At 46.1% G+C, this 27,993-nt stretch overlaps 7 protein-coding genes across 7 annotated transcripts; 5 read left to right on the top strand and 2 right to left on the bottom strand.

The window, feature by feature from the left end:
• Positions 1 to 60: 60 nt before the first annotated feature.
• Aud_006829 (glutathione S-transferase family protein) lies at positions 61 to 735 on the bottom strand (the record flags this gene model as incomplete). The annotated part of the gene is made up of 1 exon (XM_043291726.1): positions 61 to 735. One exon carries the CDS (start codon positions 733 to 735, stop codon positions 61 to 63), a length of 675 nt encoding a protein of 224 aa, XP_043147661.1.
• Positions 736 to 3,036: 2,301 nt separating this feature from the next.
• Positions 3,037 to 3,525, top strand: Aud_006828 (uncharacterized protein; the record flags this gene model as incomplete). Its single annotated transcript, XM_043291725.1, has 1 exon — positions 3,037 to 3,525. One exon carries the CDS (start codon positions 3,037 to 3,039, stop codon positions 3,523 to 3,525), a length of 489 nt encoding a protein of 162 aa, XP_043147660.1.
• A 797-nt stretch (positions 3,526 to 4,322) lies between these two features.
• Aud_006827 (NAD(P)/FAD-dependent oxidoreductase) lies at positions 4,323 to 5,263 on the bottom strand (the record flags this gene model as incomplete). The annotated part of the gene is made up of 3 exons (XM_043291724.1): positions 4,323 to 4,571; positions 4,621 to 4,936; positions 5,004 to 5,263. 3 exons carry the CDS (start codon positions 5,261 to 5,263, stop codon positions 4,323 to 4,325), a joined length of 825 nt encoding a protein of 274 aa, XP_043147659.1.
• Positions 5,264 to 7,405: 2,142 nt separating this feature from the next.
• Positions 7,406 to 8,149, top strand: Aud_006826 (L-threonylcarbamoyladenylate synthase; the record flags this gene model as incomplete). Its single annotated transcript, XM_043291723.1, has 1 exon — positions 7,406 to 8,149. The coding sequence occupies one exon, from the start codon at positions 7,406 to 7,408 to the stop codon at positions 8,147 to 8,149; it is 744 nt and encodes a 247-aa protein (XP_043147658.1).
• Positions 8,150 to 9,771: 1,622 nt separating this feature from the next.
• Aud_006825 (SDR family oxidoreductase) lies at positions 9,772 to 10,560 on the top strand (the record flags this gene model as incomplete). Its single annotated transcript, XM_043291722.1, has 3 exons — positions 9,772 to 9,853; positions 9,906 to 10,506; positions 10,557 to 10,560. 3 exons carry the CDS (start codon positions 9,772 to 9,774, stop codon positions 10,558 to 10,560), a joined length of 687 nt encoding a protein of 228 aa, XP_043147657.1.
• Positions 10,561 to 16,091: 5,531 nt separating this feature from the next.
• Aud_006824 (uncharacterized protein) lies at positions 16,092 to 18,864 on the top strand (the record flags this gene model as incomplete). Its single annotated transcript, XM_043291721.1, has 3 exons — positions 16,092 to 16,208; positions 16,273 to 16,774; positions 16,832 to 18,864. The coding sequence occupies 3 exons, from the start codon at positions 16,092 to 16,094 to the stop codon at positions 18,862 to 18,864; spliced, it is 2,652 nt and encodes an 883-aa protein (XP_043147656.1).
• A 1,812-nt stretch (positions 18,865 to 20,676) lies between these two features.
• Positions 20,677 to 21,978, top strand: Aud_006823 (uncharacterized protein; the record flags this gene model as incomplete). The annotated part of the gene is made up of 1 exon (XM_043291720.1): positions 20,677 to 21,978. The coding sequence occupies one exon, from the start codon at positions 20,677 to 20,679 to the stop codon at positions 21,976 to 21,978; it is 1,302 nt and encodes a 433-aa protein (XP_043147655.1).
• Positions 21,979 to 27,993: the final 6,015 nt, after the last annotated feature.

The following is a 27,993-nucleotide window of genomic DNA, read 5'->3' as shown; positions in this document are numbered from 1 at the left end:
TGGATTTAATCAAAAAAGCTTCGCCTTCTATCTAGGAGCTTTATCTGCCATCACATTGCCTTATTTCCCTTCCGCAGCCGCGGCCTTTTTCTTATCATCAATGGTCTTGGCAACAGCCGGGCGGGCCTTGATACGGTTCAACCAGGAATTAACATGCGGGAAGTTCCTCTCGAGATCTATTTCCTTCGACCAGAAGAGCGCAGCCACCTCGAACCAGGGCACAAAAGCAACATCGACATAGCTGTACTTGCCGCCAACGAGGTACTCCTTGCTCTGGAGCGATCGGTTGAGCACGCCCGAAACACGACGGATCTCGTTAACATAGCGCTCGACCGCACTGGGCACCTTCTCAGGGTGGTAGATCGTAAACCAGGCGGCCTGCCCGAAGTACGGTCCCTGGCCGGACACCTGGTAGTGTAGCCACTGCTTGCTTTCGTAGTACTCCTTCGAGCCGGCGGTGAAGCTGATGGTGTGTTGCTTGTCGTATGTGTCCACTAGGTACTCAAGGATGGCGCCGGATTCCCAGATGGTGATGCCGGTGTTCGGATCCTCGAGGGCGGGAACACGACCGTTAGGATTGATAGACTCATAGGGTTCCTTCTTTAGGTCGCCGAGATCGACAAACTTGGGCTCATAGGGAACCTCGAGCTCTTCCAGGATCATGAGGACCTTCCAGGGGTTGGGTGTGCTAGCGTGGCCCAGGAGGGTCCAAAGAGTGAGGGTTTCGAGAGACATGGCGAGTGAATGAATGATGGATTGATTTGGAGAAAGAGATTTCGATACAGAGACTACAAGGACCGAGGGTTGGTCTGCTTAAAAGTGCCGGTATACTCCAATGACGGGAACGTCAGGACATACATTATTCAGCTCGGCACCTGTGAAGACCGAAGGCTTGGTAAGCTGGATAGTTAATTCTCTTGTGATTTTCATCAGTGTTTATTAGGCCTTAGTTATCAACACAAATGACGGACTATGCAGCCAATCCGCCTCAGGACGTTGATGGATTCTTGATCATCAACACAAACAGCACAAACTATAATGCAAACAAAACTTGCTTAGAGTGGGGGCATTAATAATTGCGGAGCGTAGCGAACCATTGGTCCTTAGTTATCAGCCCAAACAGCACAAACTATGATATAAACAAACCTAAGCTTGCCTGGAGAGGGGGGGAATTAATAATTATGGTGTAGCAAACCATTGGACCTGGATTACATAACCATGCTCTATAGGAACGTCCCTGACTGTCAATGCGGTGTAACTTAATGCGGAGGGGACTGGCTGTATCTACACCTGCGGAAAGTACTCCGATGAAGTTATCAGATCTTGAAGGATTTAGGACCTGCTTTACAGTTTTTTCTTCTTACAGTACAATTATTGGATCACAGAGCCACAACTTCTTTTACTAGAGTGGGTAAAGGCCAGCCTTTCCTCATGCTTTATTTCCATCGTCTGGAACAGGGGTAAGAAAGACGGCCAGTCCACCACTCGAGCCTCAATCTTGTTGTCAGGTAGCTGGGGCATCATGGCCATCTTTGGGGACAGTGACTTCCGGCGTACATACCCATGTCTGCGGCCGTACCAGCACGAGAGAAAGGATGGGTGCACTCCTGCCACATTTCGTTACAATATGATACTCTCTTAGGCGAAACATGCCTCTAGCTCCCCCAGAATCTCCTTGTACACATTTCAGGCGAGAAAGGTTGTAGACAGCTGATCACAGACTGCACCTTCTACTGGATACTTGGGTCCAAGCATGGGACGCCTTATCTGTCCTGAAGCACTGCACTCATTTCTTCCGCACTGGTGATGAGTTGCCACCCATTTTGAGTGATGAGATTGCGGGAGACCTCAGCTTGTTAGGGAGATGAAGAATGAGTTTAGAGGACTATTTTGATGAGAGGGAGTTGAGGGGACATGTGATGGTTGGAATGGGTATGATATTGGGTATAAGATTGAGCAGCACGACTCGCGGGTTTCGAGGTGCAGTTCTGGTGGAGAGCGCATTCGCCGAGATTCATAATGAAGAGACCCAGCAAGCATCATTTCAAGAAACTCTGCTGGATTCGTAATCGTCCGTCAGCTAAGAGGGACGATGCAGCTTAAAGCCGCAAGGGCATCGCGGCAATTACACGATGAAAATTTATAATATAAAGAGAATTCCGAACCTGCTTATAAAGCCGCGAAATGAATCCCGGCATCGACCTCACTCCATTTGGCGCCAACCCAACTACTTAAAAAGCAGCTTAAGCTATTTATAACTTGTTAACGACCTGATAAATTCTCATTGATCTACAGCTCACCTATACCATCTGCTTGTTTCAGAAGTAAGCGGAATGGCCGCACAAGGAAAGCACACCCTTATCTTCGGCGCCTCCGGTATCTCGGGCTGGTCCTTAATGAAGCAATGCCTCTCCTACCCAACCCCTTCGACCTTCGCCCATATCACAGGACTCTGCAATCGGCCCGCTGTGAGAGTCCCAGTAGACACCAGTTGTATAGCCAAAGCCCCAAATAACTTGGTTTTTCCACAACAAGGGTCGGAGAAATAGGGGAGTGAGCCGAAGTTTGCCAAGGATACATAAAGCCTATGATCTCCATTCCTTTCACCTTGAGAGTCTTACACCCTTTAATATTCATACGGGCCAAGGTTGCACGGTTGTAACCCGTAGTTCGGATAAATCTATTCTCTCTGGTTCTCAGGTTTATAACGCATTATAGAACTTTAACCAATATGGCGGCCCGGTAGAACAAGTACAGGGGAACCAACGCTATTGTCGCCACGGTGGGATAGTGATAATTTATGGTTTGCGACGGCGGGTCTGCAACCGGACGGGAATCCGGACATTGAGAATATGAACACTATAGCCACCTCGAATTCACAGGCTAGGGGTCGGGAGAGCGCACCGACCATATCCTATAAAGCTACGCCTTCACTGCTCTACTCGCTCGCAGCTGTCAGATCGCGTGGCCCCCGATGTGCCGAAAATAATTCGTGACAAGTCAGTGGTGTCCCAGTACCCACATACAGCGACACTCATGGAGATTGTCAAGTCGTTGGAAGGCCATTTGCAGAACCCTGGGGCACCCATATATCAGGCGATGCTCTTGAACAGGCAGGCGATACTCAAGGTGCGGGACATCTTGGGCTCCCACGAGTTCCAGCACTGCCAGAGCTGTCTGTCATTAGTCGCTACCGTTATGGGTCTGGTTGTGGGGTTGTATGAGGTGGTTTCAATCACCATTCATCAGCCTGCGACTGCGACCCGCGGTGGGCCTATCCCAGATAGCAGCCCTTCTGAATTGGCACCATCGGCCCCCAGTGTGATTGGTATGTCTGTCTTCCGGTTTGGATCTCTTGAATTTGACCCTGACGAGCAAGAAATCTTCGAAACTGCGATGGTTCGACGGGACCTATCCCGTTACATCGAAGCCATTCGGCACTGCAGCCAAAAAATCCATCAGCAACAACAGCTGGAAATCAACAGGATAGAATGGCGGTCCAGCATGGAGGGTTTCAAGCAATAAAATTATGTACAGACCGTATCCAGTTACAATGGTATCAGGAGTTGGAACAACAAGCTATACGGCTGCTTGCATCAGCCCCAGTCCGATGTTCCCATGGAGCTGGAGGGTCATGATACAAAATATAGACTTTCCAAAGCTTCAGGTTATTTAAGGGAGACGACGGATAATCCTCTAATCGATAAGATTGGATGTTTGATTGTACTTAATGAGGGCGAATTCTTCCTGGAAATATATACATGGATATTGAGAAGTCTAGACGTCTGAGCTTCGCGTATTTAAGGCTGATAGGATTTATAAATTATTTAAAGGTAGAGATCGTACTAAAGAGCAATACAAAATGAGTATACAAGTAGAGAGGACCTATACTAATCCCTATCTGTCATCTTAAGGGTATCGCTGTGCGGAATATATATCTCGCTGTGGACTTACAGAATATGCCAACGCGTAGCGCTCCATGAATGCAGAATTTAGGATACCCTTTGACGCTGCATTTGGATTTCTATTTCTTTCATTTCAGTCTGCTACCTGCAGAAAGCATGACTCGCTACAAAATTCCACCCAAAAAAAAAGCCACTGAAGTTTCCGAGATTCTCATGCAAGGAGCATTTAATCAATCTTGGCTCTGGGAAATGTCTGTGATTGCTTGAGCAACATAAATATATAGATCTTTTTCTCGAAGACACAAAGATAAAAAGAAGTAATATGAAGAATTGATATCCATCTTGTATATACTCATGGAGCTTTATGGCCTTAGCGGCAACCTAACATAACCAGGACACTACAAACCCTCTAATATATTACTTATCTTTCTTAGCTGCGTAGAGCTCAGACTGTAGCTGCCCAGCCAATACGGCTGCTACCAAAGACCCGCTTGTCATGGCCGTTACCACAGCCTTCAGGGGACCAGCGCAATCACCGGCAGCAAATATACCGGGTACAGAGGTGCTGTAGAAAAGCTCAGTAGACTTGATATCCCCATCAGGGGTAAGATCTAAAGCTAGCTGGTCCGCAAAGGGCCCATTGACTTGGGTTTTTGGTTTATGTGTCTAGACACATTAGCTACTAAATTTAGTTTGGTTTGGATATGCTACTTACCAGAAAGCCTTCAGTGTTGTTCATGCCGTCCTCAAAGACAATTTGTACCTCCGACTTACTTTCCCCTTTGACAAGCCGTGAAATAGGTCGTTTTCCGACTTTAATGCCCGTTCCCTCAGCCGCGTCCTTAAGAACTTGACCCAGTTCCTCAGCACCATGCGTGTAGATAGTCACCGAATCCGCAAACCGCCTCGCCATGCGCGCCACACGCGCCACAAGCATAGCAGCCACTGTATTGCCCGTATCTCCAACAGCCAGGACACCAACCGATGCACAGCCCCGTTCCTCAAAGCCATGACAGAATAGACAGTGGAAGCTGGCCCCGCAATTAATCACCTCAATACCATTCGGGCACAGGAAAGGGGGAAAGAGGTTATACTTACATCCCCGTCGCCCAACAATCCGCATACCCCTCAATATCGGGGAAGATGTCCTGAACACCGTTGGCAAGAACTAACTTACGACTGGTCCAGAACCGGCCATGGGTATCGAAGGCTTTGAAATAACCCTCGATAGTCCTTTCCACTTGCTTTATCTCGGTATTCTCGAAATGGATTGTGTCGTAGCGGGAGAGGATTCGTTTGCGGCCCTCGCGCCGATATTCCTCGGCGGATTTGTGATCCCACGTCGCCAGGTCGTGCATGTGCTCGGTTAGTGCATTGCGATACATACCTGAGTCGAAGAGGACGGCGCGGTGTAATTAGCAGGCGAGGGTGGTCACTACTGACAGACCGGCTGGGCCACCGCCGATTACGAGGACGTCGAAGAGGGTCATAGTAAAGGATTATTATAGGGGCGGGGGCAGGCTAGAGATAGAGAGAATGAGAAGAAGTCTATTAAGGTGGTGTATTTATAGATAGGAGAAAACAACGCAGGCTATCAGCGTCCGTTAAATAGAGGTAGGCATATCAGGACTTGTGAGGCAATTTTCAATATGTGCCCTATTCCCTTCATTATTGGGGTGGACTGAAGACTGCGGCCCGTTCGGTCTCCTGCGAGGCAACTTTCAATATGTGCCCTATTTCCGTCATTATTGGGGTGGACTAAAGGCTGCGGTCCGTTCGGTTTCTTACTCAGGTTCCGGCCACCAAGGATAATTCTATCAGGTCATCGTATTCGTAGCGTGGCTTATTCCATAGCCCTGTTGTGGTTGAACAAATACTCTTGTGGTTACATGATGATTCAGGTGGGGTATGGGAAGAAGGGTACCTTCATCTCTTCATCTACAAGAGAGAGCACAATAATTATTTCAACATACCGTGGGTGATCACCTGACGATCGATTTCCCACCAAACGACCACCGTAGAAATGAAGCCATAGAGCCACATACAATTCGAATTATATAGAAATATTTCGATGTATTAAACTTAAGGTCCTAAAAAAGCTATAGAGGGTTTCTAATTATCCCAAAATCGTTGTAGGAGCCGAATCTGCCTGCCTCAACGATTTACTGTTGTAGATGCTGCTGAAGATGTATAGAATAAAGACTGCACGGCGTTTCGCGGCAGCGACAATCCAGGATTCCCATGTTGGTTTGGTCCATTCTATTTCGGCGGCACAGAAAAAACCATTCAACTAGTCTGGAAGGCCAAATCCATGAGAGTTACCATGGTCTTTTCTGAGAAATTGCCGCGAGGGGAGAAGTACATCAGGATTGAGTAAATAAGGTAAGCTTGGAAGACAGATAGAAGATTATAGTCATGTTGATTTCAGCGCTTTAATCTCATTAATACAGGCATGTCTAAACAGGGAGAGGTGCATACCTCACTAGCGAGCCTATCCATCTCCTGTCTAAGTGTATTTATAACTATCTCCTTCCTCCCAGGGACAGCATGTTCTCACATACATACTAGACTATAGTAATTTGCTAGTGTGCAAGGAATTTTGTTCCCCTTCATCTAGGTGAGATAAATTTTTAGAGGGACATGCCATTCAATTTGACTAACTTGTATTGTGCGACGTGTTAAGACACGTTGAGCTACACTGCCATATCCGATCAATCCGGACCAAAAATGAGAGGATGGCCAGATGTCTGATAGCCCGAAATGCCCGACTATGACGCGATTGCAACCTGCCTATTGACCCACCCATGTGCCTGTGGAGGTGGAGTGTTTCCAACCGCATCGTCTAATTCTGCTGGGAGAAGGTACATGGCGTCCACAGTGTTCTTTATGACTGTCTGAGACGGATAGTCGGGCTTCTCGCTGAGGAATGCTTGTTGTGAGCAATACCATGAGGTTCTGATCTTCTACTTTGGACGTGTGACAGATCATAACACCGCGCACGGCAGCTGCAGTGAATGCAGCTTCTAGCCCGTAGGTGATCCACCATGGCAGTATATCGTTCGAAGAGTGTGGATAAGCGGCCGGACTCTTTACATGAAAACTAATTCCTCCTCGGGGAAGGATAGTTACGTCATCTCGGAATTCCGAACAGCCTTCCGACCCTTTGTATATATAAACCCCCGCAACAGTCGCAGTTCATTCCATACAAGCATACTGTTACTGGTACCACTCAACGACTCGACCTCAGTTTCCCAGACACATAACTGGCTCACCAGCAAGCTCACACCTGTATCCAAGACCAAACAGGAAATTCCCCTGTAAAAGTCCATTTAGTCTGGCGCCGGAGCCAATTAGTGGTTCCTGTAAGTATCATCTCCATCAGCTTCCCCTTACCTCATACTTGCCTCTGCTACATGTTACTAAACTGCCACATTCTAGCATAAATCATACAGGCCAAGCACAAGTCATCTAGTCAGTATTGGAGACCAAATTGCCGTATCATGGCACCCCGAATTATTCCCGAGGCAGGCAATGCGCCAAACGTGTCTTACGACGCCCAACAAGCCTACGCGACTCTGAAATCTGACGGAGTCATTATCGCTCCGACAGATGTTGGTTATGCGCTGATTACCAGTACGCAGGCTGGGATTCAGAGGATCTTTGCAGCCAAAGACCGCCGACAGGGCCATAGTATTGGGATAATGGGAACATACCGGCAACATCGCGAGATACACATGCTTCCAGAGTCCAAGTTTGAAATGACCCGTGTCCTAACAGAAGATTCTGGGATGATAGTCGGAATTATCGCCAAGTTCGACACTAAGAGTCTTCACCCCCGGCTAGCGGTGCTAGATCCGACCACGCTCTCTCAAGTCACACAGGGGGACACAGTCAGCATTGCAGTCCCCGAAGGGCCATTTTTGCGAGAACTCGGCCGGCTCTGTGATGCGGATCCGCAGGGAATGTTGATGTTTGGGACTTCTGCGAATCGTACAGGGCAGGGGCAGCAGTTCCGGGTGGAGGATATTGATTCCGTCGTCCTTGCATCCGCCGATTTGGTGGTAAATTACGGTCTGCAGAAGTGGCACTTGTATGGCCGTGGGGGGGTCAACTTTGATGCCGAAAATATGCGAGTGTTGCGCAGGGGAGCTGGATACGAGACTTTCAGAGACAGGATCTTACGATGGTTTCCTCATCTGTTGGAAGAGGCGGGCGTCAGTCTTGATGAGGACTCAGAGCACTGAATCAATAAGCCGGGTGGTAGATTTTAGTCTTCAGTCACCAATAAAGGCGGCAAGTATAGTGATTTGACTCCCGCGTCAGAACATAACTGTTTAATTCGATCCGAATGATGGAAATCTACAGTACATCGAGGAAGAACGGTTGGCGGTAATCAGTACTCTTCTCGCGAATACCGGTGTCGAGGTTGACATCTAGAATATTGAGCTCGACACCCTCCTTCATATCCTTAATTACGACGAACGCGACGCAGGTTTCTAGGGTTAACGGATCAGAAAATCCGTTTGGAAGTCGCAGGCTGATGCTATGTCGCAAGGATCCATTTTCATGGTCGCAGGGAAGGAACGGCGCAACAGGTCAAAAAAATACATGTACTCGGATTCCATCACCACCACTAATTGCAGGCCCAAGACAGATCCTGCACCCATGAGGAAAGAAATTGTCAGACTAGTCTACAAATGGACGTGTCCCCATATTATTACATTGGTGGTGAATTCAGCCAACGCAATCATGATGTATCATGAGGTCAGAAGCAACAAGCAACAATTGAAGAGCATGTAGCGAAAAATATCTTTTCCCTCAAAGTACGTATTTCATTTTGGTTGCAACTACAAGCTAAGCTTTGAATCTTGGCTGAAGACATGGAGGACAGTTCGAAAGACTACCTGTGCATTCAACAAAGGTATCAAGACTGGAGAAGAGAAAGGAAGAGCAAACTATCTGGTGGGGTGATATTTATATCCCACGATAAGGATCGCCTTCTGTTATTATCCCGATTCGGCCCAGTTTGTTCGTATCGTCAAATCGGTCCTCCCATGTACGTCCAGATCAGCAGATCGTCACATCCTCATCTTGGATATCCTTCCCAAAAGTACTCCCTTAATTGGACTATCAACCGGGCAGGACTAGGGTGGCTCAGACTTGGCATTTATTTCGGATATTCCAGTTCTGATCAAAAGAGACAGAGCAGGAACAAACATATTTTTCAATACTACAGTCAGTCTTTCATCCAAACTTGGTCGACTTAGTAGAAGACTTCTACGATGACGACGATCTAAAGCATAACTACGATGGGCTGGCTGTAAGCTTGTCGCCAGCCATCACTGCTCCTACCGATTCTGAGAGAGTCCGAGATTGCAGGAATTTGTCAAAGCATCCTACGCGTCCTTGAGTAACTACATGAGGATCTAATAATCGGGCATGGGCATGTCGGGAGTAGCAATATTCTTCTATCCTCTTGACTACTACCTAAAATGTTAACCACAATAGTGCATGATAAGAGTTGAAAAATTACTGGCTAGGCTTCTTCATAAATTTTAATCAGGCAATTTTAGGGCACTACTTTATTATCTATTTTAAGTTATCTCTAAGTCCTTTGCAACCTCAACCGGCTCAAATTCCAAAAAGAGCTTGACTTCCGCGGAACTGGTCGCGTGTACCTCGTATTAACGCGCCAAGGCCTATGTCTTCTGAAATATCTCGTATTCGTGGAAAAAAAGGCCGTCTCAATATCCGGGAACCAGGCACTGAATTGAAACAAAGTATCCTCAACGCCCCACCCTGTTCGTGGATAAATACCGCAATTGCTCTGCTTATTGAACAATACTCATTGTTAAAAGTCGCAGTTATGGATATCTCAACCACTATAGATCCCAATGATCTCTTCTCTGCCAAGGGTCTGGTCGTTGTTATCACAGGCGGAGGCAGTGGTATGCCTTTACTTCTTACGTGGATGTGTCCATTAAGCCTGATATTTCTTAGGAATTGGCCTCGCCATAACCTCGTGTCTCAGCCAAGCTGGTGCAGCCCACATTTATATTCTCGGCCGCCATCTATCTACTCTCCAGGAAGCTGCTACTAGCGTTGGTACCGCTGTTGTACCCATACAATGCGATATCACTAGCCAGGCCTCTGTTTCCGCCGCTGTTGCAAAGATAGAAGCTGAAATCGGCTATATTGATGTTTTGATAAATAATGCCGGCGTGCAGGGTCCCGACCATAAGCCTGCTAGAGATGCAGAAACAATAGAGGAACTGCAGAGAATATTGCTCACTGATCCGGAGGGCTGGCAACCCACTTTTGCAGCCAACTCAAGCGCAGTTGTTGGAGTCTCCGCTGCCTTCTTGAAACTCCTCGATGCGGGGAACAGACGGCGGGGTTGGGAAGGGGGGAAGATTCCTTTGGGACGACCTCGGCGGCGGGATATCACCGTCTTCGCTAAGGAGGGGACCGCATTAAACGACGAGAGGAGCAGTCAGATTATAACAGTTGGGAGCATCTCTGGCCTTAATCGCTTTATAACGGCTGGGTTAGCTTATGGCGCGAGCAAGGCTGCGGCAATTCATTTGAGCAAGATGTTGACGTATTTGTTGGCGCCATGGGGAATCAGATGTAACGTGATAAACCCTGGAGGTGAGTTATCTGTTGCTAGGGCCCCTAGTCTCACTTGTTGCTGGATTTTACCTTACCGCTTATAGTGTATCCCTCAAGGATGACAGCCGGGACAAATGACAATTACAGCTACATGGAAGTTCCTGCTGGTCGAAAAGGTATGTATCAGGATATTTGTGGGGTTGTTCTGTATCTTGTAGGCAAGGCCGGAGCCTATGTCAATGGCAGCATGGAGAATACAGATGGGGGGCGCCTAAGTGTCATGCCTGCAACATATTAGTTGGGCGTTAATACATGATAGAATTCATATATAACCTTAAGGCCTTACGGAGGCGGTAGCCTGAGATTCTCACGTCGCTGTATCCTCAAAAGAACGCATTAAAGCACTCCTAAGAATCTTTACGGTCCCTACCATAGCTTTCCCCCGGTCTCCTGGCGGTGGCGGTGGCGCGGGAGTGCAAAGAGACTATTAGGGTTGGGGGAGGGGGATTGGAACCGGGATCCGCACTGGGGAAGGTAGGACTTGTCCGATATGGATACGTTCCAAACAAATGCAAGTTCATTCGGATCTAGAGCGAATGGAATTATCGTGGTTAGGCGCAACTGATAGCGGGCACTGACTGGCATCAATGACGTTTGCCCGGGTCTTGTTCCCGGGGAGAATGGTCAATCGGGTTCAGCGGATTCAATACCTGCTTGATCGCGAACAATTTTCCATAATGGAGCAGCCTTATATCATGATTTTCTTCATTTACTGCATGCGGGCAAGGCGAGCGTTATGCTGCTCAATGAGGTGTGCAGCACCAAAAGCACCTGAGTCAGCGTGGTGGCGATCGATAAGAAAGAAACAATGGATATATATAAGCTTACCTAGCACCACAGTAGTGATTTGGATTGCAAAACTAGATCTAAGCTGAAAACGTGCAATGGCGTCTCATCCTCTTCAGGTGAGGCGAGGCCTACTGCCTAAGGTTGCCGTGGACTGGGTCCCATTCCACGCTTTTCGTCCATGCGCCTATAGTAAAAAATCTGGTGGGCAACAGCCACCTATCCCACCATTCTAACTATTCCTGCCTGTGCATGGAGAGAGTGCTCTCTCACCCTTTTTCTATTCCTAAGCTATTTAAAAAAAAACACACTCTCTCCGAAGACCTTGAAAAGCCATAATTAGCCTTAATAATATTAATTTCTACCATCATCCCCCTCCCCTTAAACCTCCCACGCACACTTTGTCTTCTTCTAGCTGGAAGTTATACCATGTGCCTTCTGCTCCCCAGTCCTTTTTATTTTCATATCCCCTTCCCCCCAAGCCTCCTGCCACTGTAACAGCTGTCCTAACTTCCATGATTAAAGGGCACCTCCAATTCGCTGCCCCTCACAATATATTTAATATTGAGCTTGAGAATATCCCTACTCAAGAAAACAGCCTGGTTGAGAGAGAGACTGACTTAGACGTAGATTATTAAAGCAAGTCCTAAGCCAGAAATGACCTTGGTGATTAATGCCAGGATGCTTCTCCTACTCTTAGTACATGGAAAATATCTGTGATAGTATTAGGGGAGTCTCTACTGATGCTCTGGGCAGTAACTAGTTTAAGAATGTTGGTGCTCCCAGTTATACCAGCAGGCACTGATGACTACGAGGGAGATGGGGGAGGCGAGGGAGGAGGGAATTAATTAGTTACCTAAAAAAGGGCCTTGCAAGTCCAGCTAGATACATGCCCACAGTGATGACGTGATGCTGTCAGCTCTGGTCCGATCGTCACTGCAGCAGAAGCAGACTTGGGCTACTTAGGTGGTATGTAGTTTATGCCCCTCTTCCTCTTGGTTCCACTAATAAATATATGGCAGGGCGACCTGTTAGCGCAGTTAATAATTTACCAGGTGACTTAGACTGTCTTCAATTGTCCTTATCTGGATGCGAGGCCGAAGAGCAGATAATAATGATAGATGGTGTTCTGAAGCATCATAACTCTCAGCTACTTTCGCCGGCCTTGTCGAACCATGCGTTACCTTTGAATAAGGGTCGCGCTTGACCTGGTTAACACCATGGAATCATGTTTAAGGACTTACTGTCTGAGGCATTATACTGTAGAGAGCAGACGAGAGCCTTGATGGTTAGTGTGTCTAATTCACTAACTGCCACGCCTAGCATTACCTTAAGCAGGGACGCTAGTAGTAATTATGAAGATAACATCTCTGTCCTCCCTAGCCTGAACTTGCAACCACAACATAAGGGAAAGTAACTAAGGTCATACTCACCTCTCCATCATATACCTTTCTCTTAAGTGAATACAGAATCTAACTAGCATGATTAGTTACCTTCTGTTGCTGTGGTAATCCCAGTCTATTAATCAGCTAGCTCAATGGTGGGAACTTCCAGGGACTCCCTTATGCAGCCATCACACTATTTTCACTAAGCTAGTGCATGTTACAATAGCAAAGAAGACCAGCTAACAGACAGCTTCACTAGAAACTATTCTTAGCTTACAAGAAAAGCTGCTGCTGATGGCTGGGAGCACCTATAGAAAAGATATCAGCAGAATATAATCTTAAAGACTACTCAGAACATCTTAGTTTCTGCTAGGTGTCACTCTAAAGGCTCTATAGCCATACTTAAGGCCCTATCTAGAGTTAACTTTCTCCCTAGTCCTGGGGAGACACGGGAGGTTTTTAGCCGCGGCATCATCTATATTCAACCACACAGCCAGTGGCATGCATATTTCCTTACGTTCCTTCCAGATGCTGTTAATCATCTACCATCTCATGTCCAACCCTGGTCAGCCCCCGACTGGCTATTATGCACCAAACATGCTCCCCGCACCTCATCAAAAGCATGTGCAGTCGAGAAAGGAAATGTGCAGTTAGCCCACTGCCAGACCCAGAATTAGAGGGCTAACCCCAAAACTAAGAATAATTATTTAACGCGCCATAAGAATTCTAGGAAAGGGATGCCATGGGTACCAGAGGAAGAGGAACTCTTGGTAAAGTTAAAGAGGGATTAGGGTCTTCCATGGTCAGATGTGATAAGATTGTTCTCTGAGCAATATCCGGGAAGAACTCAAGGTTCTATTAAAGTATACTGGAGCACGAATCTCAGCAAGAGATCGCCATTAAACTTCTGCCCTCGATCGCTACCCAGTGTATCCAGCTCTAACGAGAGCTGGCAGCTTCTCCAACCGGCAAACGAACAAAATGGCATTCCGATTGACCCAGTGATCCTCACCAACAATGGGCCCTGGGATGCAGAAGATGAACGCCAGCATATCCACGCGGACGGCGATGCTGTCATCTCGGAATCTATTTGTTAATATCCTGACCCTCCACCACTTCTCCGCGACACGCTTGCAGAGAATAGAAACTCCAATGTATATCCTGAAGCGCAAGAAGGAATCTCTTGATTAGATAGCCTGCTACTCAACAACCACTCACGCGCACAAGTATCTGCTGATGATAACAACCCTGAAGCCCACATTCGTGCGTCTAACAACCCCCCCGAGGTCCCAAACAGCGCCCAACTGTCGAAACCCTGCAAGCGAAAGTTGCAATAGTCGCATGGACAACCATAACTGTGCAAACGGGTTAGGGGTTCTTCTTGAACCGCCTTGATGGAGAATTCTTTTTCATCGCTTCGTTCTCACGTCATCTGTATCGGTTGATGAACGCTTACAATTTTGTGGCTGTTCGAAGGCGCACTACCACGCTGTATGTCTGAATCAGCTCTGAGAGTGTCTCAACGTATAGCACAACCGACCCATTATGTATCTCAGCGAAAGTTGTCGTTGCCATAGATGCGCCGGAGGGAAAAGGCAGGCCACCCCCCGAATTCCCAAGACCCCTCGATCGCAACTTTGATTGAAACATTTTCCGGCATTCTGTCAAGAGCAGTCCAGCAACAGGCTTCCCATTCACTCTCCTGCCATCGGAGTAACTGGCCTGTATCGTGGCGTATTCCACCCCAGCAATCTAGGCCGCATTCGTGTCGATTCTGGCATTCTGCTAGAACAGCCATTATGTCGCCCATAAGGAGACAGCCTGCCGTGGATACAATTATATAGAATCTAATTGATGTATCAGCTTAAGAACTTGCAGTAATGACCAGAGGAATTTGTACATTGCCTTATTATCGGAATGGCCACCGTAGCATTCAAATAGCATTCGCTGGCAGGGAGGCTGCGTGGCCAGCATGGTCGTCCATGATCAAGGATTGTCGTAGATCCGTTCCTCCAAGGTCAAAATCCCCTGGTCCTGGTCTCCAGGGTTTGTTGTATCTTTGGATATTGAAATGCCTATTTGGCTGAAAACAGGGTTCAGTTCCCATCTTTCGTCACAGGAGATTGACCGCAACTGAGGATCCCTAGTACTGGGGATTGTTACCAGCAGGCCTCTTGGAGGGCCGGGGAAGTTTGGATAACATCTCTCCAGTTACGGCAAACACGCTGGGCGCGAATAATTCCACTGGATTATTCAGCTGCAGGATCATATGCTCAACAAGCTCATAGATGCTGAAAGTATGCTCAGCAGATGATGGCATTTCCAGGACTTCCGCGTGAAGTATCACTTATGTACTAGTAGGTACGTAGCAGGCTCCAGTCATTCTGGCGCAAATCCACAGTTACAAATCAGTGGAGGAAGGGGTCTATTCCCCTTTTGTTTTAGCGTGGAGACGCCCATTCCTGCCAGCACTACTGAGTAAATCTGGGTGACGACGGGAAGGCCACGGTTGTGCGTGGCTTTTGTGCCGAAAACTATGGCCTTTCCACACTGTGAATTGCCGCTTTATGAGACCTGGCTGATCTTACTCAGTTCATCCTAGCGCAGTTCAACATAATTCTTGTGAGACAAGCCCGGCGCATACACCATGATTACAAGAAGCAGAAGCAAAGCATTAGGGATAAAGAAAAAAAATACAAGAGGATTTACTCTTCCTTCTTGAGATGCCATTCCTCAATATGTTCACCGACTCTAATATTGTGTTGCTGTATCTTGATCAGACTGCCTGCTCTTGTTCAGTTCCAATGGCTCAAAACAAAACAAAGAAGGCTAATATTGACTAGAACAGCTTCGTCCAGCAATCTGAGCTAAAGGTTGAGGATGATCTCGCCAAGAGTACTGGGGTCCATATCTATCTTATGAAGCAAAATTTTCAGAAGTAAGATCCTATTGAATGAAGACATAGCTCTTAACTAACTTAGATTCCTAGATTTACATCAAAACTTTAACCGCCACACTATGTTTACTGGCTGAAGAATATCACCCTTTTCCTGGGAAGCCTTTTCCGGGTTCGGAATCCACAGGCCCGAATGGACGAAGATCGGCGACTATCTACGCCGATCGTGAACAATACGAGATCCAGCTCCACATTAGCGCAAACCATCGACAAGCCTGTTCAAGCATCTTGCCGTCTTCTTGGTACATATGGGAGGGAGAATAGGGGCTGGGCTAATAGGAAATTATCTCGTCAACTCCATTACCGGACATTTCATCTTTCATTCCATCCTTCACCCTCGTCGCTCTTTTCGGATCTTTTAAATCCAGTCACTCGTTTCTCTTCAATATGGCCCCTTTTTGGCCATGGATGGGCGCCTTCCTAGCAGTCCTGCCAGTGGCTCTAGCAGGACATGGCGACCCTATCTCCCAAAAATATATTGTCGAGTTTGCTGATTCCAAGACTGTTCGTCCACATATTAACCCCGTCGCAATGGCAATTCATTGCGCAGACTTACTAACTTACATAGTCGTCCGCCAGCTTCCTCTCCACCCTCAAGGACCATGGCATTCCAGCCAGTCTCAACCATGACCTGTCCTTTGCTCTTTTCCACGGTGGATCCTTTACTCTGCTGGACAACAAGCAGAACGAGGCTGCCATTGTCAAGCAGATCTCCTCGTGGCCGGTGGTCAAAAAGGTCTCCCCGGTGCGGGAGCTGCAGCAACCTCAGCGCGACGTTTCGAGCGTCGGCCCTGGCGCACCTATCCGCCGTAGTCCTGCCCCTCACGGTCTCAGACGCCGTGACACGACGGGTCACGAAGGCAACGACTACCCACACATCATGACTGGAGTTGACAAGTTGCGCCAGGAAGGCTACCTGGGTACAGGAATTCGCGTAGCGGTGATGGACTCGGGCGTTGACTACAAACACCCCGCTCTCGGAGGCTGCTTTGGCAAAGGTTGTCTGGTTGAATTCGGCTTCAACTTCCTCGACAACACTACCGACCCGTGGGAAGGCCACTCTGGACATGGTATGTCAACATTCACCGACACGGTATATTTTGGAATTTTCGGCTGATCGCCTGCAGGAACTCATGTCTCCGGACTGATCGCGGCTCAGCCCAACCCCTACAACTTCACGGGCGTGGCCCCGAATGTGACTCTTGGTCATTACAAGATCCTTGGAAGGCCGACAGTGAAACTCGGTACTGACATCGTTACTGCCGCTTTCAAGAAGGCCTACGAGGACAAGGCAGACATCATCTCGGCATCGTTTGGCACGTACAAGGGCTGGAGCGACGAACCGTGGGGACAGCTGATCCAGAAATTGGCCGAGGCTGGTCTTCCCACGTTCGTTGCCAGTGGCAATGACGGAAATAATGGCTTGTTCCTGGCCTCGAATGGTATCGACAATTCCGCCGGCATCGGCATCGGATCCTTTAACAACGTCTATAGTCCACTGCTGCTGCCTGGAGCTTCCTATTCCACCGGGAACACCACCGAGGAGTTTGTTTGGCAGCTCGCGGGTACGTCCGACTTCAAGAATGGCACCTACTCTCTCTACCCGAGCAGCCTGAATGCATCCGTCATTGGTGATTCTTGCGAGCCATGGACAGCGGACCGCCCGAACCTCTCCGACAAGATCGTCCTGATCCGCTACGGTGGCTGCCACGGCAGTGAGCAGCAGGCCAACGCGGTCAAGGCCGGTGCTAAGAATATCCTGTTTTATAACAATGAGCCGGGCACCTATGAGCTTCCTGTCCAGAACCCTGCTCTGGTGGGCCTAGGAATGGTCTCTGCCCAGACTGGCGCGAACTGGGTGAAACTGGCCGCCTCTGGAGCCAACATTACTCTGCACATGACCAGCGCAAAGTACGCTAACACCATCTTCATCAATGAGACCAACCCTCAATCTGGGGGCCAAGTCAATGATGTGACCGAATGGGGCCCCAGCAACGAACTCCTTCCTGTGACAGCAGTTTCGGGAGTCGGTGGGTTCATGCTGTCGACATGGCCGATGCTGGAGGGCGGTTACGCCGTGGAGAGTGGTACTTCGATGGCGACGCCCTACGTTGCTGGCTGCGTTGCTCTCCTGATGGAGGCTCGTGGAAAGGGCAAGGTGACCCCTGCTGAGATCAAGTCTCTGCTGACGACCACTGCTAAGCCGAATGTGTTCCATGATGGCGTTACAGCCTCGCCCTTCCTGGCCTCCGTGGCGCAGCAGGGAGGTGGCCTTATCGATGCCTACAAATTTGTGCACACCACCACCAAGTTCAATGTGAGCACAATCGCCTTCAATGACACCGAGCACCTCGCCCCGGCGTGGATCCGCATCAACAACACCGGCTCCGAGCCGCGTGTCTACACTGTCGGCCACGTGGTCGCCGCTACCGTCTACACTCTGCCCGACAACAGTTCCATCCCGCAAAACAACGAACTCGGCCACTTCGTGGACCGCACTACCAAGGGCGCCTCGCTCAAGTTCAGCTCATCCAGCGTGCTCGTGGCCGCCGGCGAGTCTGCCGTGCTGAAGGTCACCGCCACCCCGCCCAAGGGTCTCATCGCCCGTCGCATCCCCGTCTACAGCGGATACATCACGTTCAACGGAACCTCAGCGGATGATTCCTTCTCGGTTCCCTACCTGGGGGTTGCCACCGCCATGCGCAACGTGACGATCCTAGACACCACGCAAGGTGGCAACTATCTCATCGACAGCACCACCCAGAAACGCGTCCAGGCCAACCACCAGTTCGTCCTGCCAGGCAAGAATGACTCCGCCCACCGCACAAACACAAGCTACCCCATCTTCCAGACCCAGCTCTCAATGGGAACGGATCTGCTCCTCGTCGGCGTCCAGCCGGCAAACGGCCGCACTATTCTCCCAGTGTCTGATCCCCTGACAGCCCTCCCTCGGAGTGTTGATGGTCTTGCTGGCCCCAAACCCACTTCCTGGATGGGCAAGTTGGCGAACGGTTCGTATGTCCCAGCGGGCAACTACTCCCTGGTTGTGCGTGCGTTGAGAATTTTCGGCAACCGCACTAACCCGCGGGATTATGACACCGTGCGCACGGTCAACTTTGGGATCACATACGCTTCCCCAGTTACCATAAATAAGCTATAGAGGTGTTTAAGCTTGGGATGCATTGCATCTTTATTCTAGTATTAGCCTAGAGATCTAGGCCTTGGCATGACTCTCGTGCATGTCCAAGCGTTGGACCTTACACTTTATCTATCCTTTGTAAAGCCTTTTCTGTCCCCTTCTGAATAGGATGGATGGTAATAATCATTACTTCTAATAGAACCCTGTTGTTGATAGCTACATCGGCATTGGCATCCATATCACCTTCTAATATAAGCTGCAACCTGAAACTTGAATGGTCATGCATCCGAACGGTTCGACGGACACGTATCTGTTGCAGCAGGGCGATATGTACGGAGTATTCCTACTAGCGCTCTCGATCTACCGTCGATCCTCCCACATTTCAAATCGTAGATTCTTCAATCTCTCTTCACCCTAATCCATCATCCCATGGCTGTTTCATCACCGGGAACCCTTGGGCTTCCCTTCTTAGCAATGTCTCTTTTTCCCATTTTCGAAGTCCAGACTCTGTCATTTGCGGGTAAATGACCCGTCGTAGACGTTACCTGGATCGCCAGACCGTAGGCGAGCTAGCCAAGCTGCTAGCTCAATCCATAATGTAGTTGTCCATCAACAAGGATTTGGATATCCTCGCCCTCTTCATCGTCGTGGAAGCCCCTGTCGCCCCATCACTCGAGGAATTTCGGCGCCGGCAAAGCCGTAGGCATCATCCTGGGCGTCCCCTCATCGGTGTCTTCTTCTTCCTCCCTTACTTCCACCGCCACCTCGTCAGGCAGGACGCCCGCATCCGCTTCTACCACCTTCCTGTCGGCCCCTGTCTCCTCAAGGACAACTGCCACTCTACTTCCCCGCCAAAGGCGACCAATTCGTAACCAACTACTACGAAGATGACATTCGGGAGAGGAAAAGAGTGGGTTTGCTCCTCAACTGAGAACGAAAGTTCCTGATGGAGGATGGGCCGTCCTCCCTTGTGTTTTACGACTTCGCAAAGTTCCCATCCGCTTTACCTAATTCAGCTAGTGCTTGATCTGTTTCACATATGACTCATACGCCTAGCCAATGATGCCCCAGACGATCATCTATGAATTGGAATACGTCAGACCGTGCTTCGACGACCGCGACTGTAACCGTAGCTACTCAGGCGAGAAGACCGCATTACCAATCCGCAACGCGACCGCCCGTACGACCAAATGGATAAGCTAAGAGGATCGAGTTGACAGTGGGCTGGCAGCTTGATCGCATTGCTTCTGAATTTCCGCTATACATTGCTTGGAGTTGGCTCAGCGTGGTAATAATCTGGTTGTGCGTAGGAGAATGGGCTGGAGCAGCAAGTGACTGGGCGACGGCGATGATGTTTGGGCAACTCCTAGCGGCGTCTGTGTCCCTTATTGTGCTTTATACACGAGAATAGACATAACCGTTTGGGAGCTTACACGGAGCCGACAGCATAACCTACAAGGTATGGGCCCAATACCAGAAGCTGACCGAGAACTGACCGAGAATATTAGAATGATGGGCGGACCCTTGAGGGTGACATTTTATAAACTTACCTCAAATTAATTTTGGTGGTTCAAAGGGGACCGCAATGTCGTGCACACCACTCATAATGATTCACAAATGATGGACATCCGAATGCGGATGCCTCTACCGTAGTTGTTCTGCAATGCCACGTCATAGAGACGCACATCACGTCAGGGCTTAAATACCTCCAGTGTCAGCCTTTGCTTCCACTTTCCATTTAACCCCTCTTCTGAACAACCTAGGCCGTTCCTTTGCTACCAGACCTCTGGTGATTCGACACCTCACCTCTACAATACTAAGGCCGAAAGCACAATGGAAGGCCCTACGAATTCCAAGGAAATAGCACCGGCGAGTGCAAGCTGGACAGTTGATTACCTCATGGATGTGGATCTTAAAAGTAAAGACGGCACTGACATTCCTCTCTACAACAAGCACCTGAGATACGGTGAGGATGATGGCTATACCAGAAATTTAGGTATCCGCCAACAGGTCGGGGACAAAAGCGAACGCTTCGACACTGAAAAGGAGGACTACTGGCTGTTTCATATTCATTCTAACCATGCCGACTTTGAAATCGCCATTGGAGGGGAGACCCCGGTACTGGTGAATTCGAAGCCGAACTGGAACAAGTGTTCCGACGAAGACACCGATGTCATCTGGAAATCACACAAGTGGGAAGATCCGAGTTCTAGCAAGAATCACGTATGGCTGAGGAGCTGGGTTGTCTTTGAAGACGAAAAGAAAGGGTGTTTCAATCGCTTTGTCGCAGTGCGATGTCCGAAAATGGACAACCCGGCCATTACGATCAAGGGCTCGGGGCATTTTGCGTGCCTTCACTGGGTGGGCTTGTTTCTTAAAACGACCACCAACGACACCAACAAGTTTGTTACCGTGAGAACTACCAACAGATTGCTTCCGGATTATGGCGAGCGCAATAGAACTGCAGGCTATGAATGGTTCGATGAGGATGGACCTGCCGACGTCACAAACCGCACTCTCACCCTCTTCCCGAAACAACTGTACGGTACCAATGGCAATGACCCGGTCTTGTACGACCGGTTTGTTACTACTGATCCAGAAAACCTTTTGGGTCAAAAACATTTTGATCTCGTCCGCTCCATGTTTGAGCAGAAGTCCGCATTGTCTGCCTACAAATATACGTGGCATGCCAGCGGAAGGACCTTAATAAAAACAGCCGACGACTCGTTTTGGCAAGAACCGTACATGTCTGGAGAGACCACGCTTGATTATGTCTCCGGCATTGAGGTGATCCCAAGCACGGTAAACGGTTGGACTGTGCTTCTCACTGTCTTCACAAGTGTAACGAAAATTGCAACTGGACTGTTCACCGCCAACTTTGGCAGCATCGTGAGCGGTATTTTCGACATGACGGATGTATTCGATGAGAAAAAAATGAGGGAAACCGCCGATTTGAAGGGCTTTGTCACAGCTGCTGCCGAGGCAGTAGACGAGTACAACAAGAAATTTCCTGAAAATAAGAAAAAGAAGCCCAACTCCGCTGATGTCCCTACGATCAATCTGGAGATCCAAAACGAGACGGTTTTGCATATGCACTTTGGGACCTCCTATATCGGTACCAAGACAAATGCATAAATCCTTTGCCACTATGATATCAGTTTTTGACGAAGATCGTGCATCGTTGAATCTGCCAGAGGGTTGGATCATCATTCCACCATAAAATCATCCCGGAATCTGGCCGGCCATGGGAGTTGATAGGGCTGGCTGTTCATATTTAACTGAACTTGCGAGACGCTAGACAACATCGTCCGCCAGCAATTCTCTCATGCCGACATGTGGAGATATTATCAACCATACAAACAAAGAGAACAAGAATAAGTAGGCTGGTGTTTTTGTATGTAAGGTGCACAGTTAGTCCTAGAGCGTGACTAGTTGGTCCGAAAGATTGACTATTTAATCCTAGAGGGTGCCTAACGTGCAACCCTTCGCAACCACTTCCAACCCTCATCGCTCGTAATTAAAATTGTCAAGGAAAGTGGAGGGTTACTTACAACCTCCTCGTATTGGATGCTCCTATATCCCTCGTTCTGTGCGAAATCTTGGATTTGTACACCACATAGACCAGGATAATCCTAGTACCTTTGCATAACCCGCTCCTTCCAACTGTCCATCGGAATAGACAGATGAGTATTTAGCATGCCCGCTGTTTACACTATAACTAGTATACGTTGAAGTACGCTGTACTTCTCAAACCCTACTAACAAAACATACCCGGCGCTAAACCAAAAACATGTTAGGGTATGCTGAACTTTAGGGGAAACTCCTGCTGAACTTCAGCATACTAATTTAGAGATAATAACCTATATTACTCTCCATTTAACAATACTAACTAATTATCTGGATATATAAATATATCTTAGTCAAGTTTCAGTCCTTCATAATCAGTTATTAATGAGGAAAATGATAGGTTCCCATCATACCTTAAGATCATGTGGGAATAGTGAGTGGCTCTCTACACTATATATAGCAGCTGCTACACCTGCTAGAATCTCCCATGGCATCTATAAGAGAAGCATTAATTAAAAAGGATGTAATAGAGGGAAATTAAAGCCTATAGCTAATTAGAGAATGTGGCTGCTACTATTAGGGATGTAGTATAACTACCTAATAGAGCTAATAAGATCTATGGTCTTCTAACTATACTTAGCTATCTCTACTACTTTAAACAGTATGACTTCTGCATAACTAGTGCTAATTATATAATAATACTATAATTAGTAGTATTAATGGCAGGTTTCTCATTATAGTGTCACACCCTGTGTAAGGGATTAAGGTATATAGGTGTGATCCGGTTGATCAGACCCATTGGGGTCTGGTCATAATGGCCTTTTTGGTCGAGTTGGTAGTAGGTTGGACCGGACACCTATCTATTACACCCTGGGATCCGTCTCTGCTGTCCCTGCTAGTCACTACCTTGGGAATGATATAGTCCCTGGACTATATCTGATACTTGCCTAAGGCCTACCGACCAGGTAGCCTATTGATATACTAATAGGGTATAGGTATGCTTAATGGTATAATAATCTAAACAGGATCAAGGGCAATCCAAGGATACACAAGAATAATAACAGTAAAGATAGAAGCAAGGCCTATTAAGTATGTATACTTAATAGTAAGAGAGTAACTAATAAATTAGACTAGTGAACTTATACTTAAGTAAATAACTTATATTAAATATAAGGAACTAAAACTAAGAGTGCTAGATATAATAGTAGTGAGTATCTTTATATATCCTTAGTTCCTCTAGGTGATAGTTAAGGTAGATGGTAGGATGGTATGTTAGTAGATGTTAATGATACTGATATACTATCTATTATATCTACCTATCTACCATTGCTAAGCTGTGGCATATGGTAGTTAGTCATATAATATAGTAGCTATATTTAGTATTCTTTTAGTAAATATGAATTATCCTCCATAATAACTAATCATTACCAGAGATTAGTCACATAGGTGCCTAGTGGGTGGTGGTTACCTATATAGTGTAGTAGTATATAACTAAACTATTTTTCTATGAGTAGGAATCTATCTAGATTAAGTGTTTCCCTAGATTACTAGGTGATTATTTCAAGATTAGTTAGTATTTAATAATCCTTGGGATTCTGCCTATCACATCTACCTTGCACTAATATAGCTATATTAGTATTATAACATTACCTCCCCCTCTCCTAGTAGTTTATCCTTAAAACTTGATTTAAAAGGCAGCACTTCCCCTAGGTAAGTAGTACTTCTCTTTTAACTATGTTTACCTATCATACCTAAGTATTGCACTGACACTATCCTTAAAAGTATACTAAAGCTTCCTTATAACTATAATTAAATTACTAGTTATATTTATTATAAAGAATACATCCTTAAGAATAGTTTTATGACTTCTATACTATGTAATTCCTGTATCTTATCTAGTAAAGATTACATAACGGATTAAACTTATTATTATTTAAAGTATGTATTATATACTCATCAGGGTTACTTATATAAGAAGGATTTCTATACTAAAAAGGAGTAGGATCTTCTTAAGTAGGCTAAGAAAAAGATTACTTCTAAGCTTTCTATAACTAATAATAAATTAGAGCTTCTTTATCCTGAGCTTTAATAGTTATAAGAACATTTAGAAAAGATTTAGAGAGAGTTAATAGAAAAGTAGTAAAAGGTTACTAAGTCCTTAGCCTAGTAACGGTATTGTGCGCGGAGTCCACGGTTGCCATACTAATTATGGGTGACCATAAGGTCTAGTGAGCGCAGAGTCCATGTTGATTCCCATCCACTCTGGAGTCCATGGGTCCTCACTATCCTGCCTTAGCAGAGTCTATGTCTTGCTCCTAGAGTCTATATTTCCCTCTAAACTTTTTTTTTTTTTATCTATTTTTCTTTTCCCCTCCGCTGACTCTCCCTGAGCCACCGACCATCATGTAGTAGAGGTTTGATTTTAATCAAGTCTTAATACTATTACTATTACTATATGTATATATGTTAGAGTTAAATGTCTATAAGAGGTTTCACAGTCATCTATAATTCATAATTCATAATTCATAATAATAGTTAATTAACTCCTTATCCTAGTGATCTATCCTATATTAAATCACATTCCATTCTCTAGTATAGTTTACTTCCTAGTTATTTATCCTATCTCCCTCTGAAGAGTTAATCCTCCTAAAGTTAAATTATAGTGTGCCCTTAAAATTATATCTCTAATTAAGGGGGACAGTAGCTAAAGTAATTATAGATATCTCTCTCCTACAGCCTAGTATCCTACAGTTGCGCCTTGGGTAAAGCCATCTATTAAGTTAATCCACTATCTACTCCTACGCAGAATATAATGATTAAGTATTTAAGTATAATTAGGATTATTATAGTAGAGGAAGAACCCAGCTGATTAAATTATAAGGTATGCAAGGTATAATATAGTTAAGGGGGATCTTATTTATATTTTATTTAAAGCTAGTGCTTCCACTATAGAGGGAGAGTATAGGAATATATATTTCTAAAGATTAATATTATTAATGAATTTTTATTCCGCGACCCCCCACTATAGGGCGTGTAAGTTAACTATTTAAGGGCTAGTGGTAAATATTTCCTTATAATAAACTAGGCTCTGCCCATAAAAGCAAAGATCTATCTAGAGAGAGAGAAATAAGAAATAATAAACTAGGGTATTTATACTATATTCTAAAAATCATCACTACCCATCTACTTATTATTTGTGTGCTTATTAACAACTAAAGCCCTGAGGCCAATGGCACTGAGAGAAATAAAGAAAAAGGCTAGTAGTTAGTCTATAAAGCCTCATAGTTATAAGGTAGTTAAGTGATGAAGAATATAGCAGATAAAGGCTGTATAAAAAGGCTGCTAAGGCTCCCATGGTGGTAAGTATAGTTGATAAAGATAAAAGGGGGCAAGAAAAAAAGCTATATAAAAGGCCCCTAATGCTCCTATAGTGTGGTAGTATGTAGTATAGTTAACTGATGAAGATAAAACCAGGGGTGAGAAAAAAAGCTATATAGAAGGTCCCTAATACTCTTATATTAGTAGTATTATTAACTAATAAAGATAAAATGTGGCAAAAAGCTATGCAGAGTGATTTATAGCCTTTTTAGTACTAGCTAAAAAGTAAAGGCTGTGCCCCTAATCAGAACTTATACTAAGCAGGCTTTCGCTGGTGCCTAGGGCGCTTAGCTGCTGCTATTAGTGCTAGAGTATTATTAGTCCTGGCCAGGGAGAGCAGTGCATGGGTAAAAAGTAAAGAAAAAGGGAGAAGAGAACTTACTAAATAGTGCCTTATATTTCTATTAAGTCCCCTACTAACCCTGCTGGCTGGATGGTGGTGCAGTGACTGCAGAGGGTAATGCAGGGCTAGACTAGCTAGGAGGAGTATTAGTCTAGTAGAGGGAAGGTAATAGGTAGTAGGGCCTATCTAGGCTACTAGGGGAGCTTAGCAGGGAGCTTAGTGGTGATATCTCTTAGGATAATACTAGTAGATTTAGATTTAACTAGCTTAGTAGTGGTGTGCTTAGAATAACCCCCTAGCTTATCTAGAGTAGAGATCTTAGTTATATTACCTAACCCTAGAAATCCACTGTTAGAGCCTAAATCTATGTAAAGGGGGAAGGGTTTAAGGGGGCATACTAGGTCTAACTATTATAATATCTCTATCTCCTTATCCTAGGTAGTAACTTAGACCTCCTTTAAGTAGCTTAGCGCGGCTTTATATTCCTCTAGGCTTAGGTTCACCTATGCTAGATAATGACTACTGCTACTAGGGCTATTACTATTATTATTATTATTATACTCATCACTACTATTGCCATTATTTAAGCTAGGCTGACTACCCCTGCTACTAGGGCTGTCACTATTATCATTATTATTATTATTATTATTATCATTAAGATGGCTGGAGTGATTACTCCTAGAAGAATTAGACCTGCTTTAGCTTCTACCATCATCCTCCTCACTGCCGGACCACATATATTTATCTAACTTAAACTATCCTAACTGTCAGCCTTAAGCCTAGAAATAGACTGAGGTTTTTAGTCCTGGCTAAGTGCCTGCCAGTCTTGGCCGCGACCGAAAAGCGCCTGAAGAGAGGGGAGGATAGTAGGTAGAGGAGGGGATAGGAGTACTTTATCTTAGTAGCTACTATGGCCTTATTATGCCTCTGCTAGGTAGGGCCCTTACTTAGTGAGTCCTGCCTAACCCTATCCCACAAGGGGCGGAGCTTTGAGGGCTCACTGGATTTAGGGTATTGTTGCTGATTGGCTGGCGGTGAGTAGGTCTGACACTTACTGGATTTAAATATGGTCACCCCCACTATAATTAGCACGTCAAGCTTAATTCAGCTGAAAATAAGATATGTTATTTAGGGGCATTAACTATATAACTTATTCACTCTGGAGATGAAAATTCCATATAGAAAGGGTATTATATGATGAAGAAGTTTAGGATGGTCCATAATTAATTTATTAGGGGATTGCAGAGATATTATGCTATAGAATATGATAGATCTAAAACTATCTACTCTAGTTAGGGGGCTTAGATGAATGAGCTAACCTATTCCTATTTAGCTAATCTAGTTTATTTAATCACTTACCTGGATAATTCCAATAACATAGAGCATTAGATATTTAAAAGAGTTAGCACCTTAAAAATCATTATTTATTAATAATGCTAGCATGGGGTCCGACCCTAAGAGGTTACACAGCACTTATAGTCTAAGCATTAGATAAAGCAGGCTAATGCCATTATGATTACTAATACCATTCAGGGGTAGGAGGATATTAAGCAGGATTCTAATACCATCTCTATCCTACTTATATTGAATAATCCACTGCCCATTTTACTATGTAAAGCTAATAGCTTATTATGCCAGCAGGATTACCCCTAGTGTTAGTATATAGTTAGCTACATGAAAACCATGTGATAATACTGGCAGACTAAGTATTAATAGACCTAGCAGAGACAGCATAGTTAGGTTAGGTATAAAGATTAAATCTAGAGCAGGGTTAGGGTTAGGGTTAGGGTTAGGGTTAGGGTTAGGGTTAGGGTTAGGGTTAGGGTTAGGGTTAGGGTTAGGGTTAGGGTTAGGGTTAGGGT

Source organism: Aspergillus udagawae, assembly GCF_001078395.1.
Source record: "Aspergillus udagawae IFM 46973 DNA, scaffold_5, whole genome shotgun sequence".
NCBI lineage: Eukaryota > Fungi > Ascomycota > Eurotiomycetes > Eurotiales > Aspergillaceae > Aspergillus > Aspergillus udagawae.
The sequence above is the reverse complement of the archived record's forward strand: the minus strand, read 5'-3'. Positions and strand labels throughout refer to the sequence as shown.